Source organism: Coenobita brevimanus, chromosome 61 (genome assembly GCF_032717465.1).
Source record: "Coenobita brevimanus isolate Jiangsu-jjx chromosome 61, ASM3271746v2, whole genome shotgun sequence".
Lineage (NCBI taxonomy): Eukaryota > Metazoa > Arthropoda > Malacostraca > Decapoda > Coenobitidae > Coenobita > Coenobita brevimanus.
The window spans coordinates 39,358,765-39,380,898 of NC_137014.1; the positions used below are offsets into that span (position 1 = coordinate 39,358,765).

The window sequence follows — 22,134 nt, forward strand, 5'->3', positions numbered from 1 at the left end:
GTTGTACATGTGGAGAATGTGTAACTGAGTGAAGTGCACTGTGTACTATAGCCTGAATATGGGATGGTCCCTGTGGGCAGAGGGAAAGCATGGGATGAGATTCTAAAAGAACTGCAGGATGCTGCAGAAGACCATGCAGCCTGGAAAAGGAGGAATAAAATGCCGACTCATGCAAGTATGGAAAACTGCCTTTGTACTGTGTGTATGTAACATTACAAGTGGTGGAGAGGGACACAGTGATGACAGTAACAGTCAGGCAGCTTACTGCCATGTCCCTCATCCACTAACTTATTCCCTGAAAGAAGTACAGTTGAATGTAGGGGAAGGCTAGTTTCAGACTGATCCACTAGGTTCACTTTTCAGATGAACAAGGGGATACGACTACTATTACTATACATGCGACATTTATTCCCAGTGGTGGGAGAAAGAAAACTATATACTGTAGAGTACTGTAATACTGCACAGCCATCTGGTTAATACTACACTGAACATTGTTCATTTTTTTTTATCTACTAGACAGTAATGAGTGTAAAAAAACATGAACATAATCAGCAAGTGTGAGCTGTACAAAGAGGATCAGTGCTAGAAATGGAGTTCAAAACAGTATCACTTCCATCCATACTGTGTAACAACCCTCCTCCTCCAAGCATTTCCTTTGTCCTAGATGCTTCCAATTTTTCCTTCCACAATCAGATCTCTTATTATGGCTCAGTTCTACTTAGTTACTTCTGCACCGTCCATTCTAACTTCTGCCTTGTACCCAAATGTAAAGTTAGTATAACTGATCCAGGCCATACACTTTTGAAATTTCATGGTTTGCACAAGTTCACCTGATATACTCTACATCAGCAGTTCTTCACATTGTCTTCAGCTGTTCATTACCATGTCATTAATTCCTTAAAAACACGCACAGACGCGTGCATGTGTGCATGCACACACGCACGCACATGCGCACACAGGCGCGCACACACACACAGGCGCGCGCGCACACACACACACACACACACACACACACACACACTCTCTCTCTCTCTCTCAACTTAGGCTGATGTCTGACGAAAGTATTAAGTAGATCTCTCTGACTGGAAGTTTCTGAGTTCTTAAAATCCTGCAGTGTTATGACTAAGCACAGAGAAACAAATAAGGATTAATTAAATAATGAAATTTTATTCCACATCCCTTTATAACTGTACAAAGACAATGCTGAAGTCTGCCAGCTTATTTAGAAAATCTCAACTGGCACACTTCAGACATCACTTTAGAGGATGGGACAAAGTTACATGATGTACTGTAGTAGGACAACTCTGCCACAAGCACCTCTTCTAATGGCAGTCAACTATGCCATAAACACAAATTTCACTTAAATGGTAATTATTGTCTGTTCACTTAGCAGCAATAAATACATTTATTGGCTCCCTTATCACAGCAGTACTTTCCTAATAATGGAAACTTCTCTTCGGTAATTTTAAGTTAATACATTTATGTAACATACAGTTGGTTCAATTTTGCATCTAGAAATTCATTTTTTTAAATAACAGCAATCTCCAACCCAAGATATGCGCAACTGTCGACTTAAAACCTCGACTATATTCAGGGTCTACATTTAATTTCTTGGTTATGAATATAATCTACTCCAGTCTTAGTACAATATTTGATTATGTCTTGCCAAATGATTTACATCAAAGACTGCTACTCTGTTTCCCCCTATCTTTAAAATAAATGGCCCATGGCTTCAGCATTAAGTGACAACATACACACACACATTATTATATATATATATATGAATAAAGTAGCCCACAATCAGAACTAAGAAAAGATTATTCCTCATATTTGGGTGCAGGTGAATTGTAGGCATTCTCACCACGCAGATTGAGGAACTGAAATGACAAAAAAAGTATCATAAACCTCAAACCTCTCAAAAAAAAAAAAAAAAAAAAGTCACCATAGCATTTACTGGTAATGGCTACATTACAAGCTACCATTGCAACTATTTTACACCCATAAACAAAGTGGGCTGATCCTAAAAATAGTACAGGTACAAAGGTGGAAGAATATTATCTGTGATCAATGAAATAGCATTTACAGGTAATTACTACATTAGCAGTCATCATTGTAACCTTATATACCACTGATAAACAGAGTGGGCTTGATCTAAAAAACAGAAGAAATGCACAGGTACAAACGTGGCAGAATTATTATGTGATCGCTGAAACTGACCAAACATTCATCCGACATTCAAACTTCCAAGATTCTAAGTTCTAACCACCAGCTTTAAGTACTGTAGCTACTATCTGATAAAATTTACACAAAACAAGAGCTTACCTAAAAACTTGGTATTAAATGAAAAATGTTGGTCATAACAGCATGAATAAATATATAAAGGCTCATGTAACCTCACCTACAGGAGGCACTCATTTTTTTCTGTCAAACATAAACATTCCAACATGCTCAGTTTTAGTGAAAAGAACACATACAGGTATCAGTAAGAACAAAAAGAAGTTTGTTAAAAATTTAAGAGTTCAGTGCACAGCATACATTCACATCATCAACCACAATACTGAATTACAGTAAACTCTTCACAAGTTGAACTATATGGGGCTCTACCCTGGTTCGAATTACCGAATTTTCCGTCTTATCGCATTTTCACCCACGAAAAATGCTGAGACAATACTTATTACTTTGCCTTTCAACACTAAATTAAAGGAGTATACATAAATAAATAAGTTATGACAAAAAAAACATTCAGTGCATTTAATATACCCTTAATTGGTAGAAAATCATTCATAGAGGCAGTACAAACATGTCGGCAGCATGTGTTGGAGATGATTTTCACCCCCCAAATTGCAAAGACAATACTTATTACTTGTCTTTTCAACAATGAAGGAGCATATACAGTGTATATATATATATATATATATATATATATATATATATATATATAAAAAAAAAAAAAAACTAATTTACCTTTCATCAGAGGTAACCTAGTATAGACCCGTCAGGAGCTTGTGTTGGAGATAGAGGTGGTGGAGTTCACAATTTAATTTAACAATCTAAACAGTACCCAGGATTTATTTCAATGAATATTAAGAATTAAACTTAAATAATAGACTGCAATGTAACACTTGCAGTAATACTACTAAAATACTGAACTTTAATCATGATCACTTAACAAGAAGTCACACACACATTTTTTTCATTAAGTCAAATTACAGTTTTCATAAACACACACAGACACTATTCGGTGTCTGTGCTAACACTACTTGAAGTGCCGGCTATCTGAAGAGCTGTAGAAGCAGAAGCACTGATGGAATCAGGAGGAGGGATAGGCCGATGTCTTGGCATAGACTTATAGAAGTCATGAATCTTCACCTGCTTTTGCTGCAAATTCTGGCGATGAATAACCAAGCCTCGCAACTCCCTTACATGCGAATAAAAATTTTGTGCTTCTGCATCATCAACATACAGTAATCCAGCCAAGATATGACAATATCCACTGCTTCACAAACTTGGGATACTGTAATTTGTATGGATTCTTGCATCCAACATCACTGTTCTCTTCCTCATCATCACCACCTCCTTCATCTTTCTTCCCACCCACAGACTTAGCTATTTCTTCTATTTGATGATGATACCCAGGATCATCTGCATCCACTTCAAGCCACTGGATGACATCTTCATTAATATTTTTCTCACCGACGTTTTGCATAACTTCAAGATAATCTGAGACTTCAAAGCCAGTGAAATCAGGCAAGCAGCATACTGGTGGCCACATGTCCGCCTGGCGTCACCTTTGTCCCCCTACCTCCGCAGCTCTGCCTACTTACACATGTGGTCTTGGCCTGAGTATGACTTACAGAAGACTCTGTCTTCTAAAAGTTCGACATATGAAGGGTTTACTGTATATGACTAACAGGGTTAATGAACATGTTCCAGAGATTACTATCTATCTATTGTCAGATGCCTTAATCCCATAAGGGGTGGCCACAAACAAACTGCCTTCTTGTCGCCCTGTTCCCTGCCATTTCACTGCCCTCCCCCCCAGCTCACACACCCCCTCTCTCATATACCTCTCCACTCCAACCCTCCATCTCATCATCAGCCTCCCCCTCCCTCTCCCTCTCCTCCCCCCTACCTCACTCACATACTCTCCTCGTTAGACAGACACTCCATCCTCTCCACACGGACAAACCACCTCAACATATTTCTCCCAACGCTTTCTACCACATCCACATCACAACAATCCTCCACTTCCTCATTAGTCAGTCTGTCTCTCCATGTAACTTCACATGCTCCTCAAATAACTCATTTCCACTGCTCTCACTCTTGACTTGTGTCTTTCCAACAATATCCAAGTTTCACTTCCATTCGCTCGAGCTAGTATCACAATATGATCATGCAGCGACTTTTTTACTTACATGCTCACTTCCCTATTTCTTATCACTGATTTCACAGAACCAGCAACACTTCTTCCTTGTTGTATATACCTTTTCAAGCACTTCATCCTCCAAACTTCCATCCTTACTCATCACACTACCCAAGTACTTCAGTGCACTCACATTTTCCATTTCCTCATCCTCCAATCTCACTGCATGTTCAGTGGCTTCACTTCTTTCAAAGACCATAACTTTATATTCACCTTTAGATTCCATTTCTTACACACTCTCGCAAACTCATTAACCATGCCTTGCAGTTCTCCTTTGTTTCACGTAACAATACAGTATCACCTGCAAACAACTTTACAGGAAGTTTCCAAATGCAGCCCTCTTCATTAGGGCTGCTCCAACATCCACTGCCCTAACTTGTACAGTATCTCTTTTATAACCCCATCCATATACAGACTGAACAACCATGGAGACAAGACACAACCCTGTTTAAATCCAACACTCAGACAGAAAAATTCACTTGGGTCACTATCCACATGCACTGCAGCCTTAGCACCCTCATACATACTCTTCACAGCATTCAACAACTTCTCATTTACTCCATACATTCTTAATATTCTCCACATTCCTTGTCTATCCATTCTGTCATATGCTTTCTCCAAACCCAAGATGGTTGCATACAATTTCTTTCCCTTCTCTATAAACTTTTCCACTAAAGACCTAAGGATAAATATCTGATCTACCCAACCTTTTCACTTTGTGAGATCTCCCTATTCTTCTCCAACTAATTCCTCTGTTATTTTCCTAACTCTGTCAATAAGTACCGGTACCCTACCATATACTTTTCCCATGACACTCAGAAGACAAATGCCCCTATGATTACCTCACACTTCTTTTACCTCTTTTCCTTTGTCCATTCATATATCAATCATCCAATCCAATGTTTTACCCCATGAGGAGCATACAAGCCTGGGGCCAGGAAAGTTGGTCCTGACATTTAAGATGAGTGACAAGCCTCACTCATCCCTGAGTGGCATTACAAGAGCAATAAACCCCAAACACCCCTTGGATATAAGCCTACACAGGCTCAATCCAACCGGAGTGCCTTAATTACCCAATAAACCACCAGGCACCATAATTTGGTTATATGGTTACCATCCAGTGTAGCAAATGGTATCATGGTGTACAGGAAACCATTTGGCTTGTCGCTCAGTGTAGAGTCACCCATAGGCAGAAGGAAGAAGAAAGAATGAAGGAAAGACAAATGAGGAAGTGCAAAGTCACCCGTAGGCAGAAGGAAAAGCCAAGAAGGAAAGAAAGACAGAAGAGGAAGGAAGGAAAAGAGTAAACAGCAGACATCAAAAGCAGCACTACATCGAATGAGTGGATGGTAAGCACCCCCACCTACGGGGGAATAATTACACCTGACTTCCAATACTCTGGGACTCGACCTTCCTCCCAGGCCAATCTGCACACCTTCCATATCCATTCTAATACTCTCTCTCTTCCCAGTGTTTCATCATTTCACCACACACTCCGTCAATTCCTGGGACTTTCCCCATTCTGACTTCAATGCCTCCACCACTTCTACCCTATTTATCTCTTCCTCCCTTCTCACCTCCCTCCTTCCCCCAGCCATTCCCCAGCCACTTATACTCGAATTACTTTCATTCTCTATGTTTACCAGTTCCTGAAAGTGTTCTCTCCATCTTCTCACTTTTTCTCCCTTCTCCACTAGCAATCTACCATTTTTAAATTTCACTCCCCAACTAACTTCTTTATCACTGTGTCTTACTCTCTCTACCTCTTTCCAGAACATTTTCTTACATTCTCTCCACTGTACACTCAAATTCCTTCCAAATTCCTCATCCACTCTCTTCTTACTCTCTCTTACTAAGCTTTTCATCTCTCTCTTCCTCCCTACATATAACTCTTCCATCTCCCAACTTCCTCCATGCCTCTGCTTCCCATCCACTCACTATATGCTTTCTTCTTCTGCATTGCAGCTTTTCTCACCTCTTCATTCCACCATGCTGTTCCTTGCACCCCTTTTGTCTTCTCTTCACCCAACACACCACCTCACATGCTGCACAGACTTCTTCTGTGAATATCTTGCACACCCCTTCCATCTGCTCCAAATCATAGTTACTCGGTCATTCCTCTACTTCTTTCTTATATTCTGCCTTTTTTCCATCCTTTTGAAATCATTCCACCCTCCTTGTATAGACTACTACTTCCTGTCCTTCCCTCCTTCTATTCCTCCATTGCATTTGAACCTTGACTTTCACCACCTTTCATGGTGGTTAGAGTCCACTCCCCCAGCCTCTGTATGCTCTTGCATCCATTACACACCTTCTCATTCTGTCATCCACACACACATACTCAATCATTGCCTTCTGTTCATTCAGTTCAACACCCATGCTTCTCATCACTCGCCACATATACCTGTGGATCATTTTATGTCTAAAGAGGGTATCAGCTATCACCAACCCCCTCCTCACCCAAATGTCCACTAGAGCACTGCCATTATCATCCACTTCTGCAGGCACACCTCACTTACCAACTACTGTACTCCATCCACCTTCACATTTCCTACTTTTCCATTCAAATCCCCGATCAAAAATACTCTCATTCCTTGCGAACTTTTCCATGCACGCATCCACATTTACCCAGAACTCTTCTTTCACTCTACTTGCATGATCTTGCGTTGGCGTGCACACACACAATTGCCTACATTAGTAGTCCTGCTTTCAATCATACCCACAAAATCCTTGAGCCAACTGATCCATGCTCTCTTATATTCTCCTTCCACCTCTTGCACACAATAATAAATACTCCTTCTTTTGCCCTCTCATTCTCAACTACAAAATTCAATTCCCCAAACATGGCAACTGATCAGTTGAATGCACTACCAAATGAACAGTGTATACCAAAACTATTCATAAAGTTAAGGGTATGTATGATAAAAATGGTTCAAAACACAGGACTGTATGAGCTTGACTCATTCCTGTAAAGATACAGCTAGGTAAGAAAACACACACACACACACACACACACACACACACACACACACACACACACACACACACACACACACACTATCTATCTATCTATTGCCAGATGCCTCAATCCCGTTTGGGGTGGCCACAAACAAATCGCCTCCAAGTCGCCCTGTCCCCCACCATTTCACTGCCCTGCTCCCAACTCACACCCCCCTCTCTCATATACCTCTCCACCCCATCCCTCCATCTCATCCTCGGCCTCCCCCTCCCTCTTCCCCCCTCCACCTCACTCACATACACTCTCTTCATCAGTCTTTCACCCTCCATCCTCTCCACACACACACACACACACACACACACACACACACACACTAAAATAGATGATATTAACATCCTATGGTGAAATGCCCTTTGCTGAAATAAACTTGTAAGGATGAGGTGGAAAAGGAACCTTCTTAACTCCCCCCCCCCCCAAAAAAAAAAAATCACCTTGTACTGCTTGTTGGTATAGTCCTTCTGAGGCTCTGGGTTGGTCACACGGTTCCAGGTAACATCAGGGTTCTTGACAGCCAGTCGTATGGTGTAAAGGAAGGACATGCCTACACCAACACCCAAGCACACATACAGTGGGATCAGCTGAAATGAACATCACAATGTATCAACTTGTTTAAAATATAAGAAGAGAAATGCATTCTGCACACCTTGGTTAGCTACTACAATAACACTGTTCTGATACTATAACAGTACTGTACACACGTATGTGCAGGCCTCGCTGTATGTTTGTTCGACATGATACATTGCTAGAATAATGATCTAAAAGTTATAACCAGATTTGCTATAATGATGGCAAAATGATAGTGAATTTTCTAGGATGATAATTCCGGTGACTGCGTACAACATTCACGTGGGTACATGGTGCCTTCCACACAAGCCAAGTCAGCTATTTGAGCCAAGATGGCCACCCAATGTTTACAGTCATTGTGACAGTCTCCCTGTTGCTCCATTTTGTGCTTGAAGGCCACTGAAACACCAATGCTATCACCAAAGAACAGTGCACGTGCGTAACAAATACTGTAATGCAGTGTGCGATATTGAGTGAAGTGATAACTGTGCATGAAATACTGAAACTTACGACTTGAAAATCATGTCTCACAAAGATGTTACCCCTAGTGGAAAGCGTGGTGCTACTAAAGGTGCTGAGGGCAAGCCTAAAAGGATGTTATTTTTTAGATTTTAGGCTGCGAGGTCCTTGGCCTCCTCCCTTGCCCCACTGAACCCAAGTTATGTTAACCTTGCTAAATGATATATTATGTGGCATTTTCATGAAAATCTCACTGTACTGTATAGTGAGGTGTAACTAATATAACCCCCTAATTACAAAAACACCATGTTAATCTACAAAAAATAAACAGTCCTATCAACACTTCATTCCAATACGAAATTTGGAAATACAGTATAACGTTATTGTCCTCGTATTTTAATGGGCTATTTTCTTAAAGTTACCAGGTACTGTAACTATTACTACGGTAGGTAAGCTCTGTATACGACTAGGCGAGTTTGAGTGGAACACTATATCCATACCACCCAGTATATAGCTACTGAAGGTTTGGGGAAAAGCCTGCAAGAAACAAATGAGACTAGCGAATAACATGTGTAATTACTACAGAAACAATGCAAACATACCAAGAAACAAGGCACTTCTGGTTATGACTCGGCAGCTTTGCCGGTTTGCCAACCACAACACTTCTACAGACGGTTCCCTTTAATATTTTACCACGCCAGGGCAGGTCTGTCATATTTCCTATTCAATAGGTTTTTTCATAGGTTGATTAGGATAGGTTAGGTTAGAAGTTCTGTTCTGATAGGACCTGGGGCTTCAAACATTAGGTTTAGTTACAATCTATCTATCTATAGCCAGATGCCTTAATCCCGTAAAGGGAGGTGACAAACAAATTGCCTCCATGTTGCCCTGTTCCCTGCCGTTACACTGCCCTCCCCCTAGCTTACACCCCCCCCTCTCTCATATACCTCTCAACTCTATCCCTCCATCTCATCTTCGATCTCCCCCCCTCCACCTCACTCTACTATACAGTACTCGTTTTTCTTCCAGCTGATGATCCACTTTCGTGAATATGGCACCTGCGCACTCCTGCTGTGTGATTGGTTGGTTTCAATTTCATACCTGAAGTATCATATTTACAAAAAACAATTGTACCTTATATTCCAGTTCTCATAAATGGTGTTATGCATTGTCACTGTACTATACAAACACATGAAACGAGTATGTATCTGTGTTTCACCCAAACAGACAATGAATCTAAGCAAGTTGAATTTGAATTGAAATATTTATTGCTGTAAAAGGTAAATAATTGTTGCACCTCCCTATATTTTTTTAAAAATAAACGCATTTGGCTGGGTAAGCGCAAATAAAAGATATCTTTACATTAGACAATAGTACCATTCAGATTTGTGGTTTTGTCAGTGGTAAAGAGGTGGAAGTGAAGAGGCGAATGGAACAGTCACTACAGATGAGGGGGTGGACAAGAGAGACGGCCGGGTGGGAAAAACGAGTCTCGTCTAGCAAGATGTTAGACTTTATTATGGATCACACCTACTCCATTGCTTTGATACCTTTGCCCATATTATCCATAAGTATATATATCCATAAGTATATACAAGTATATTTAATTATTAATTTATTAAGAGATGCAACAACTTTGTACCTTTTACAAATATTTCAATTCAAATTCAACTTCCTTAGATTCACTGTCCATTTGGGTGAAACACAGATACATACTCATTTCATGTCTGTTTGTACAGTACAATGACAACACAAAACAATATTTGTGAAAATTGGAATATAAGGTACAACTGTTTCTTGCAAATATGATCCTTCAGGTATGAAACTGAAATCAACCAATCACGCTGCAGGAATGCACAGGTGCCACATTCACGAAAGTGGATCATCAGCTGGAAAAATATCGAGTATAGTTAGTGTCTCTCTCCATCCTTTCGACATGGCTAAACCACCTCAATGTATTTCTCCTAAGACTTTATCACATCTGCACCACAATGATCCTTTACTTCCTCATTTGACAGTCTCTCTTTCCTTGTAACTCCACATGCTCCTTCAAAAAACTCATTTCCACTGCTCTCACTTTTAACCTGTGTCCTTCCAACAAGTCCAAGCTTTGCTTCTAGATGTTAATGTGTCGATCACAATACTATCATGCAGCGACTTCTTTACTTCCATGTTCACTTCCCTACAGTATTTATCGCTGCTTTCACTGAACCAGCAATCTTTCTTCCCTGCATTACCCTTTCAAGCACTTCATCCTCTTATGTCCATCCTTACTCATCACACTACCCAGGTTCATAAATGCACTCTCATTTTCTATTTCCTTAGTGCCAATCACAGGTGGTTAGAAGCATTGGGGGTCTGGAGAGCAAAGCCTCCAGTTCGGTTAGGTTGGCAAGATCACCAGTAAACAAGCTGTCGTGAGTGTGCAGGCAGCTTCCTTAAATGCCCTAAAATAGTTAAAACTTGGGATAATGTTTACAAAACCACAACACCAGAAACTTAAGAAATAATAATGGTAATCAATATGTTCCAGTTTTAAGTCAGCTTTCTTCTGTGGTATGTCTTCTGCAAATAAAATTAACCGAGATATTGTGGGGTCTGTTGTTTTCCTGTGCTAGTGGAATGTTTGTTTCTCCCATGAAATGCGGTGCATTTGCTTCTCGTTGGTGCATTGTGGTCACGGGCGGTATGTTTTTGCTTTTGCTAGTGCATCATGGTCCTGATTCTGCCAATCACAGGGGCAGAATTGTCTCATGTGGTATAATTATCGTTTCGAACAAATCCTTATTTTTAGTTTCTTTTTTCTGGAACCTTACAAATTTAGTGTTTTCTGTAAGATTTCGACTGTCAATTTTATCGCAAATTATCCTATGCGTTTTTGAGTTTTTGCCCCCCCCCCCTTACACAGGCAATATGCGATAACTTTGATACTAAAAATTGTACAGAAATCACTAAAATAATATGGTTCTAGAAAGGACAATAAATCTGAGTAGCTTCTAATTTTTATTGGAAATTACCACGGCCATGCGGTAAATTGGCCGTGCTCTATTTGACCTAACCTAACCAACTTAACCTAACCTTGTAAGGCCATGATCTCTTAAAAACTGAACAGAAGCCTGGTCCTTTTTGAAAAAAGGAACACCCAGTTCGTAAAACCCAAGTCACAAGTCTGACAGGTGCACTCCACAGTGGCCATGGCCAGACTAAATTCAAATTTATCAAAGGGACCTCTAGGGATGTTCTGCCCAAAGACCAAACCTACCATACGATACAGTTCAAATTATCAAATACTCTACTGTATAACCAGGTAAATTTTTCTTGAAATCAATGCTTAAAAAACTGCTTAATGTTTACTTCTATTTCTACTCTACATGCAGTGAATATATATATATATATATATATATATATATATATACAGTACCCTCGCGTCCAACACGCGTTAGTCCAGCACGATTCAGGTCCAGCACGGAGAGCAAATAATTAGTATTCCTTAATACGATTTAATTACTGCAACACGAGTGTGTTAGCATAACACGCACAGAGCTCCGAGAAGTGGGCGAAATCCGCAGAGTTCAACTCTAGCACGATCACTCCCGGTCCAACACGGTCATACTGGACATTCCCATGATGATGATAGCCAAGGAAAACTTCTGATCAAGTAGCCTTCCCCGCCCGCTATCATGACGTGATCATGATGCCGCCCAATTAAAAATGCTTCTGGTGTCACCTGATGTTTTGTTTAAATTTCTCCCGCCACAGCACCACTCAGTCGCATAATCGCATTGGAAGGTACTTTATTCTTGCTGCATTTTCTGCCCTTGTTACTGCATTTTACCCTGTTCACGATGCCTAGGAAGCCTTCTGAGAACCCCAAGAAGCGTTGGCACCTCCCTCAGGCCACCAAGCTAGAAAGCATCGAGAGGAAGAAGAAAGGGGAGAGGAAAGTTGACATTGCCAAGGCCTACGACATGAATGAAGCCAACATGAGGGCTATAATAAAAAACCAAGACAAGATCCTGGCAGCCGAAGGCTATCACACGGCACTTCATACCAGGTTTGCCGAGGATACAATGGTAAATCAGAACAGTAACGTGGTAAAATTGCCGACGATACCACAGGCATTTGGAATTCATCTGGATGGATTCCTGCCGAGGATACGACGGGCAAAACAGCGTGACCAAAACCCAGGCGACTCGACAGAGAATGTATCGTACTACAGCACTGAACATTTAGCCTGACACTGAATATATTAATATTTTAGAATAAATATCAATCGTTTTGAAACCCTTCTCATCGGCGTGTGTACCAGTTTATAAACAAAGTTGCTTCTCTTTATTCTCTACCGAGTCAGCGACAGTGATCACTTTCCACAGTCACGAGACAGGGCTCTGGCAACAGTGTGAGAAGCATGCCGTTTACCGAGGATTACAGAGTGCTAGGACAGGCAGAAGTAGGACCTTCCATGGCTGTGGACAAAGATAGTGATTCCGAGTGTGATTTCGAAGGATTTATGAGGGAGGTTGAGGTGGAGCAACAGCCATTACCCGCTAGTGACGCCAGCAGCCATCCTCCGGGGACCCAGTAGGACTACCTACAGCCTTGGATACCACCTTCCATTCCCAGCAAGCCCACTAACACTATCCTAAAAGGTTAGTTATCATTCATAGCACAGTACCATTTATTATAATTACAATAGTACCAATATATGTATAGGTATATGGTAGGTATTTAGGGTGACTTTTCCTAGGGTTGCTGACATAATTCATTTTTCCCCATAAGCTCTGTTGTTAGTTCAACAAGTTTTTGGTCCAACATGTGACCCATGCATGACAATATTACCGTGTTGGATGCGAGGGTACTGTATATATATATATATATATATATATATATATATATATATATATATATATATAAAATATATATATATATATATATAAAATATATATACAGTAACCCCTCCAATATCCGGATCAATAGAGCCATAGGCAGGTCCGGATAGTGGTCCTGTCCGGATATTGGGCCCCAGCTTATGGACTAGTACTTATGGACCCTAACTCTGAAAAACACCTATACAACTCCCTCTGGACATGCATAGCACCTATTTAAGACCCAAATCACACCAATAAGGGACATAAAAGACTGAAATAAATGCAAAAGAACCATAAAATGAGGTTTTAGAGGTGAGTTTATACAATATTAAACATTCTGGGTACTTACAAGTCCCTTGGTCTTGGACTGGTTTGAACCGCCAGTTTGCAGTCCACAGTTAATCCTCTGCACTCTAAATTCTAATTTCTTAACACTGCACAACACTGTAAATTCCTGTGTGTTCTAGTGGCAAGGTATTGCAGTTTATTCACTGTTTATTCACAAAAAACAAGCACCTGTGGCTTGCACTGTTATGAGTATCTGCTCTCCATCGGAGTTAAGCTGTGACTGTTGATGTTGGTGGGGTAACAGAGTTGCCAGATCGCAACAGCCACATTACCAATCTCCTCAACTTTCATTGTCAAATATAACTTTTCATTACCAAATTCGTAAAGCTAGCATATATTCTTCACTAATTATATATACAAGTGGAAATACATGTAATCACTCTCCTTATAACTAACACCATGTTGATTATTTTCACACTATGTAGGGTAGCAGATTAATCAGAGAGAGCAAACAATCCACCATCTCCATCCTGTGTATCCTCATACATGTGAAAAATCCATTTGGTAATGCATTATTCTAATGCATTACCAAACGAATTTTTCATTACCAAATTGGCCCACACTTGGTAATGAAAAATACCAAATGGCAACCTGACAGGGGAGGGGGAGGAAGGAAGGGGTGAAGGGACCATGGTGTAACAGCTGTTTGGCGCCAGGCGGGAATTTCAAATTATGGGAGGGAAAAAAGTCAGATTTTTTTCGAATTTTTTGCAGTTTTTGGCCCATTTTGGGAATATTGGATCCCAGGAGGATTATGTCCGGTTAGTGGGGATGTTCGGATATTGGGCGTTCGGATATTAGAGGGATTACTGTATGTATATATATATATATATATATATAAAATATATATATATATATAAAATATAAATATATATATATATATATAAATATATATATATCTATATATATATATATATATATATATATATATATATATATATACACAGTAAACCCTCATTATACAATGCCTCATTGTACGATATTTCGCTTATACAACGTCAAAATTTTAGTACCCTATGCCCACTATACAATGGGAACGATTTGCAACAACGATGGATCATCCACAGCTCAGTGAACAGCGAATGTGCAAACGCAACAAAAACGTCCTCACACTGTCGGCATTAGACCACACACACTTGTCCACCGGTCCAGCCTCATTAGCTAGCCCTGTCCAGCCAGCTAGCCCAGTCTTATCGATTGGTCCAGCCCCATCAGCCAGCGCCACCCAGCCAGCTAGCCCAGTCTCATCCGCCAGTCCAGACTCATCAGCCAGCCCCGTGCAGCCAGCCAGTCCTGCCCAGTCAGCCAGTTCTGCCAGTGATGAGTGAGGGCTGTGAGGCCCTAACTGTCCCTTAGCCTAGGAGGGGACATCAACAATCCTATTTACTTAAGTAATAGTAAGAACTACTGTATACTGTTATTTTCATGTTTTTCCCCTCTTTATTCATTACAGTATTAATGCGTTACTTTACATGTTTAAACATAAGGATATTTCATGTATGTGAGTGTTAAGGTGTGTGAATGTGCGAGTTTAGGCAGGTCTGGGAACGTATCCCCATTGACTACATGTTATAACTGGTTCACTATACAATGGATTGCTATACGATGGGGTTTTCAGGAACGGAACCCCATCGTATAATGAGGGTTTACTGTATATATATATATATATATATATATATATATATATATATATATATACACACACACACACACACACATACAGTGCACCCTCACACAGTGTGAGTTTATGGGCGACAGAAAAGTAAGCAGATGGAGAGAACTTTAACCCGCCCCGTCCCGACCGATTTTCCACCACTGACTCCCCCCCAATCACGACCAATTTTGGAAAAAAATTTTTTTGGCTCAAACCTCCACTTTTGGTGAGAAACATCAAAAATTCATTGAGAAATCACTCACCTGAGGTTTAAAATACTGAATACAGGTAGAAGTACCCCCTACCTTACTGGGTTTTCTATCAGGCTGGCTCCAAAGAAAACGAGTTCTATGGGAGGGTAACTATTCCACACCACTCATAAACGGTATTTATTTATTTATGCATTGATTTGGTACGAATTTATATGTAGTATTCTCATGTACTATCCAGACGCCGACTTTCTGGATATCCCCACTTACCGGATATTTTGGTCCCGGGATCCAATATTCCCAAAATGGGCCAAAAATTGCAAAACATTTAAAAAATCCAACTTTTTTCCCTCCGTAGTTTGAATTCGGCGCGCACAGCACAGACCAGCTGTGTTTTGGTGCGTATTTCTGCCACCGTCCACTAGAGTGCCCCTGCATCCTCCCCACTTACCGCCCGTCTCTTGTTGTGAGTGCACGCTTGTGGCCATGGCCACCCACATGCTTGCTTTTGTGGTGTATAATGTTAAGAAAATGGATTTATGAGTGCAAAGACTTAAGTGCAGAGTGCAACACTTATTTCATTAAGGTGAATTGGAGCACAAGTAAGACCAGAGTGCGCAGTGTTAAGAGAATGGAATTCTGAGTGCAAATGACTAAGTTCCGTGCAAGACTTCACATACAGTGTACTGCAGATGCTTCAGGTACTCCTTTTTACTGTCAGATGCTGAGAGGAGACGGGTTATTCATCGAGATGGCCAGGGACTTGTTGTAAGTACCCAGAATGTTTCATATTGTACTGTATTTTCCATACTTACCTCTAAAACCTCATTTCACTCTTTTATGTCCCTTATTGGTGTGAATAGGGTCTTAGGTACCATACTATGCATGTGTAGTAGGGAGGTGTTTTTCTGAGTTAGGCTAGGTTAGGGTCCATAAGTACCAGTCCAGGAGCCAGGGACTTCTTGTAAGTACCGTACCCAGAATGTTTAATATTGTATAAACTCACCTCTAAAACTTCATTCTCTAGTTCTTTGGCATTTATTTCAGTCTTTTATGTCCCTTATTGGTGTGATTTGGGTCTTAAATACATGCTATGCATGTCCAGAGGGAGTTGTATAGGTGTTTTTCTGAGTTAGGGTCCATAAGTACAAGTCCAGGAGGCTGGGGCCCACTATCCGGATGGGACCACTTTCCGGACATGCCTTTGGCTCTATTACATCGGATAGTGGAGGGATTACTGTATACTGGTTTTCACACAGTAATATAAGCACTGTTTCACTCACCAAACATCCACATACCTGACCTTTTTTTTGGCGACATTACTTCATCATTTCTGACTGTTTCTTTCTCTAATGCTACGTAAACTTTGTCTTCCACATTGACATCGATTGGAGAAACACTCTGGCCTTGAATTTCATACTGTGGCACGACATGTCTTTACTGGCCAGGTCACTGGTAACAGGTGAATTACCAAGACAATGGTGTGCAGGAGGGGGGAGGTCATGTGGGGTAAGGCATTGTCCCTACCTGGCATCTTGCAGAGGAAGGTGTCCCGTGTATACGTACCAAAAATCACGCGGGAAATTTGAAAAATGTGCAAATGACAGACCTTGCAATTGCGGCGCGTTTCTATGTCAACGGGAGTCACAGTGACAAACGTTAAAACGTATATATACGTCAACGGGAGTCACAGTGACAAACGTTAAAACGTATATATACGTCAACGGGAGTCACAGTGACAAAATGGTTGAACGTATATACATGTCAACGGGACGCGGCGGGTTAAGGAATTGTTGAACACTGAGAATGAAAGAAATGCAAGTGTAAGTGGCTGGGGAATGGCTGGGAGAAGGAGGGATGTGAGAAGAGAGGAAGAAATCAGTACAGTAGGATGGAAGTTGTGGCGGCAATGAGGAAAGTTAAAATGGGGAAAGCCCAAGGAATAAATGGAGTGTGTGGCGAAATGCTGAAGCATGGGGGAGAGATAGTAGTAGAATGGATGTTGAAGATGTGCAGATTGGCCAGGGAGGAACATAAGAGTCTTGGAGGATTGGTAGTCAGTATAATTATTCCCCTGAACAAAGGAAAAGGGTAAAAAGAAGTGTGTGGTAATCACAGGGGCATTTGTCTTCTTAGTGTAACAGGAAAAGTATATGGTAAGATACTTATTGACAGAGTTAGGGAAATAACAGAGGAATTAGTTGGAGAAGAACAGGGAGGTTTTAGGAAGGGAAGAGGTTGTGTAGATCAGATATTCATTCTTAGATCTTTAGTGGAAAAGTTTCTAGAGAAGGGAAAGAAGTTGTATACGGCCTTTATGGATATGGAAAACACATATAACAGGGTGGATAGACAACTATCATGGAAAGTATTAAGAAGATTTGGAGTAAATGGGAAGTTGTTGAAGGCTGTGAACAGTATGTATGAGGGTGCAAAGGCTGCAACGCTGTGGATAGTGAACTGAGTGAATTTTTCTATTTGAAGGTTGGATTGAAACAAGGATGTGTCATGTCTCCATGGCTGTTCAATCTGTATATGGATGGGGTAATAATAGAGATACAAGGTAGGGCAGTGGATGTTGAAGCCGCCCTAATGAGAGAGGGCAGTGTTTGGAAACTCCCTGTACTGTTGTTGCAGATAATACCATGTTGTTAAGTGAAGATGAAGGAGAGCTGCAAGGCTTGGTGGATGAGTTTGAGAATGTGTGTAAGAAACGAAATCTAAAGGTGAACGTAGAGAAGAGTAGTGTTATGGTCTTCGAGAAAAGTGAAGTCAGTGAATGTACAGTGAGGAGGAAATGGAAAATGTGAGTGCATTTAAGTAATTGGGTAGTATGATGACTAAGGATGAGTGTTTAGAGGGTGAAGTGCTTGAAAGGGTACAACATGGAAGTGAAAAAGCTACTACATGACAGTATTGTGATACCAACTCTAACATAAGCGAAGCTTGAACCTTGTTGGAGGGACAGAAGCCAAGAGTAAAAGCAGTGGAAATGAGTTATCTGAGAGGAGCATGTGGAGTCACATGGAGGGAGAGACTGACAAATGAAGTGGAGTGCACCCTCACACAGTTCCAGTTTATGGGCCGCAGAAAGCCTCACATTCTACGGTTTCGCATTGTGTGAACCAAACAACTGATGGGAAAAATGGTACAATATATGGTGAACAGCCCACCCAGGACTTGGTCTTTGGGTCCCCTTCCAGCCTACTCTACCCTGCTAATACTTTGTCTAATAGTACTTCTAGCTGGAATAACCAATAAAACAACAGATAAAACACTATGTACCCTTATTTTCGTAACTTCTGGGCTTGTTACTTCAACTCTAATGTGATCCTCTTCCTCTTAGAATTCTTTGGTGGGGTCATGATGAAGAGGTTGGTACTGTTATGATGGTAAAACAGACCACAGGATGCAAGGTACAACACATGTTCTCGCAGCAATAAGGAGAAGTGTCTGTTTACCCAGGAAAGTCGGTAGATGGCATACAGATAGCTGGCCAGCCGCCTGCCATTTTGAATCTGGCTCGTTGCCAGCCACCTGCATTCATGTGACTGACTTGCATTGTCCAGCCCGACACTCGTAGTAATGGCATGAAGTCCATTTTTGCCTTGGAATCACACAGCCAATTCGCATATTGGGAAGTTCGATTAAAAGAGTTTGCACTTGATAAAAGTTTGCATTTTCCGGGTTGACATCACATTATCACACCATGTGAGTTTGCACTGTGTGGGGGTACACTGTATATACAGTATACTGTTTATATATATATATATATATATATACACACACACACGTATACCTCAATGTACAATACCCCGGCTTAGCGATGGGGATAGAAATACCACCATATCCCACCTAACAATGGCCAAACCCCAGTTTAACGATGGGTTTTTATTTATTTATTTATTTTCGATTTTGATGTCTAAAAACAACCGAATGACCTCAGAACACTGCCAAAATTAGGAGAGGGTACTGTACATACTGGAAGGGTTTTGCATATTGTTTTTTATTTTTTGTTGTTTTATGCATTGTTTTTTTAAGAGTTTAGGTGGTGGCAACCATCATCCACTCACTTGATGTAGTGCTGCCTACTTCTTCCTTAGCCTTTATCATTCTTTTTCTGTGCCTGCCCTCCTCTCTTCCTATTTCTCCCATCTTTCCTGTCACTTCTTACTGCTTTTCTTTCCATTACAGGTGGCTTTACATTGAGTGACAAGCCAAATGATTTCCCGTAAGCCAAGAAACCATTTATAACGCTAGGTGGTAACCATATAACCAAACTATGCGTGCTCCCTACGTGTCAACAAGTGAGTTGGTGGAGGGTTAGTGCCCCTCCCCGTAAAACAAATAACTCAAAGTGGCCACCCCTTACGGGATTATGGTGTCTGGCTAATAGATAGATAGATAGATAGGATAATATTGCATATGCCAACATGTGCTTTGATGTCTAAAAACACCCAAAAGACCACAGAATGCTGCCAAAATTAGGAGGGGTACGGTGCATCTTTTTTGTTGTTGTTTATGCAGTTTTCTTAGTTTAGGATTATATTGCATATTGCAATGTGTGTTTTGGTGTCTAAAAACAGCTGAAAGACCTCAGAACACTGCCAAAATTTGGAGATGCATTGTAATTAATCCTGCATCATCCTTGAACATGCTTGGGGTTTCATTTACTTGGGACTTATCTTGGAAAGATCATATTACATCTCTTGTAAAATCTGCTTCCAAGAGATTAGGTGTGCTAAGCCGACTCTGTTCCTTCTTTATCCCTGCACAATTGTTGACTCTATACAGGGGTTTTATCCACCCCTGAGTGGAGTACAACTCTCATGTGTGGGGAGGCTACCCACATACAGCTCTTCTCAATGGGGTGGAGTCAAAGGATTTTCGTCTCATTAACTCTCCTCCTCTTACTGACTCCCTTCAACCTCTGTCTCTTCGCCGCACTGTTGCCTCTTTATCTCTTTTCTATTGTTACTTCAATGGTCACTGTTCCTCTGAACAGTGTGTATGCATTCCTCTACCTCTATGACGGGCGCGTAGCACCTGTCTAGCAACAAACTTTCATCCCTTTTCTGTCCAACTCTCAAAATGCAAGAGTTAACCATTACTCCCAGTCCTTCATTTATGCAACAGGTCAACTCTGGAACTGTCTCCCTCTGTTTGAATTTCCAGCTTCCTATGATCTCCAGTCTTTCAAACGCAATGTGTCCAGGCATCTCGAAATGATCGGATCTTGAATTTGGCTCTCTTGTATTTTATTTTTCTCTTAGAAGAAACAATGATTGCAGGCCTGCGGCCTTTGGTTCCTTCTTCCTCGCATAAAAAATAAATAAAAAATAATGGTAGGGTTTTTCATGTTACTTTGTTTTTCTGTCTATGCATTGTTTTCTTAGTGTTTTAGATTTTATTGCATACTGCAATGTGTGTTTTGATGTCTAACAACAGCCGAAAGACCGCAGAACACTGTCAAAATTAGGAAGGGTACTGTACATATAGGTTGGATATGGGTATAGTTGAGGATATTGTTCCCTATCCGTACATTGCCCGTATCTGATTATGCCTTTGGCTTTATTATGAAGGATAATCAAGGGATGCGATTTGAGACATTTTCGCCTTCATTTTCCGTTGAAAATGCTTAATTTCACCTACTCATCCAGTCAGTGTACATGATTGGCAAAGAGGCAAAATGAAGCATTTCCGACAAAAATGAAGGTCAAAATCACTCAAATCTCATAAAAAACTACCAGAAAAATGTACTGCACAACCTGCGGGGGGGGTGTTGGCAACTTGTAAAAATTTATCGGACCCATCAATATCTCACTTGTATTGGAAGAAATATCACAAAGTTAGAGCTGCAACACATACCGAGGCCCATTAATATTTCATAGCAATGAGGTTATGGCTTTGTAAATATTTACCAAAATTTTTTTGCTTTATACAATTTATCTTGTCTAATAACAACTGGCTATGCTGCAAGGTGATTATGGCGTGCTGCCAGTGCACCGTATAGAGTAATTGCTCGAAACTGAAATGTTACATAAGAAATCTCCCTGGAAATCAATAAGTTTATGAGGCTGTTAATCTCTTCCACTTGCTGCAGTCCAGCGAGTTAAAGATAAACGAAATCTTCAGTGATGCCTTCCTGGTGGCCCAATCATTGCCTCCAAAGTATTTATCTTATCTAATTAGATAAGTTCTGTCGATCACGATTTCTTAAATGCGAAGATATCAGCAGTAAATACTAATGGACTTACAGCTGGGTGCTTTTTCAAGCTGGAGAGGTTGCTGCCTTGCATTTTTGATAAATCTTTCGATCCTTCCACACAGCCAACCGGGGAAAATATGGCGGAGATCGGTCAGCTGTTCCTAACATGGCCAAAGTGCTCGATGACATTATTGTTGTAAAAGGTACAGAGCACTGCACCTGATTAACACACACACACACACACACACACATATATTAGTACACATGTATCGTATACTTGAACTTTTGCCAATGACCTACTTAACAGTTTAGCAAGATAGTCCCATTAAAAATCAACCACCTCCCTTTGTTGCATAAGTACTCTGTAACTTTCTCAGCAATT

General features: G+C 40.7%; 1 protein-coding gene across 1 annotated transcript; it reads right to left on the reverse strand.

Annotated features, from left to right (window-relative positions):
• Window positions 1-1,147: 1,147 nt before the first annotated feature.
• Window positions 1,148-21,918, reverse strand: ND-MLRQ (NADH dehydrogenase (ubiquinone) MLRQ subunit). Its single transcript, XM_080275354.1, has 3 exons — window positions 21,802-21,918; window positions 7,874-8,020; window positions 1,148-1,877 (listed from the first exon to the last, which is right to left on the reverse strand). The coding sequence occupies exons 1-3, from the start codon at window positions 21,841-21,843 to the stop codon at window positions 1,818-1,820; spliced, it is 249 nt and encodes an 82-aa protein (XP_080131480.1). The 5' UTR covers window positions 21,844-21,918; the 3' UTR covers window positions 1,148-1,817.
• Window positions 21,919-22,134: the final 216 nt, after the last annotated feature.

What these genes read in the sequence shown, in the direction of transcription:
- ND-MLRQ (XM_080275354.1), bottom strand. Translation starts at nt 21,843, where the DNA reads ATGCAAGGCAGCAACCTCTCCAGCTTGAAAAAGCACCCAGCT. An exon ending in GCTTGAAAAAGCACCCAGCT is followed by an intron (nt 8,021 to 21,801) that starts GTAAGTCCATTA and finishes TGTTCATTTCAG; the next exon opens with CTGATCCCACTGTATGTGTG. An exon ending in ATACCAACAAGCAGTACAAG is followed by an intron (nt 1,878 to 7,873) that starts GTGATTTTTTTT and finishes TTGTCATTTCAG; the next exon opens with TTCCTCAATCTGCGTGGTGA.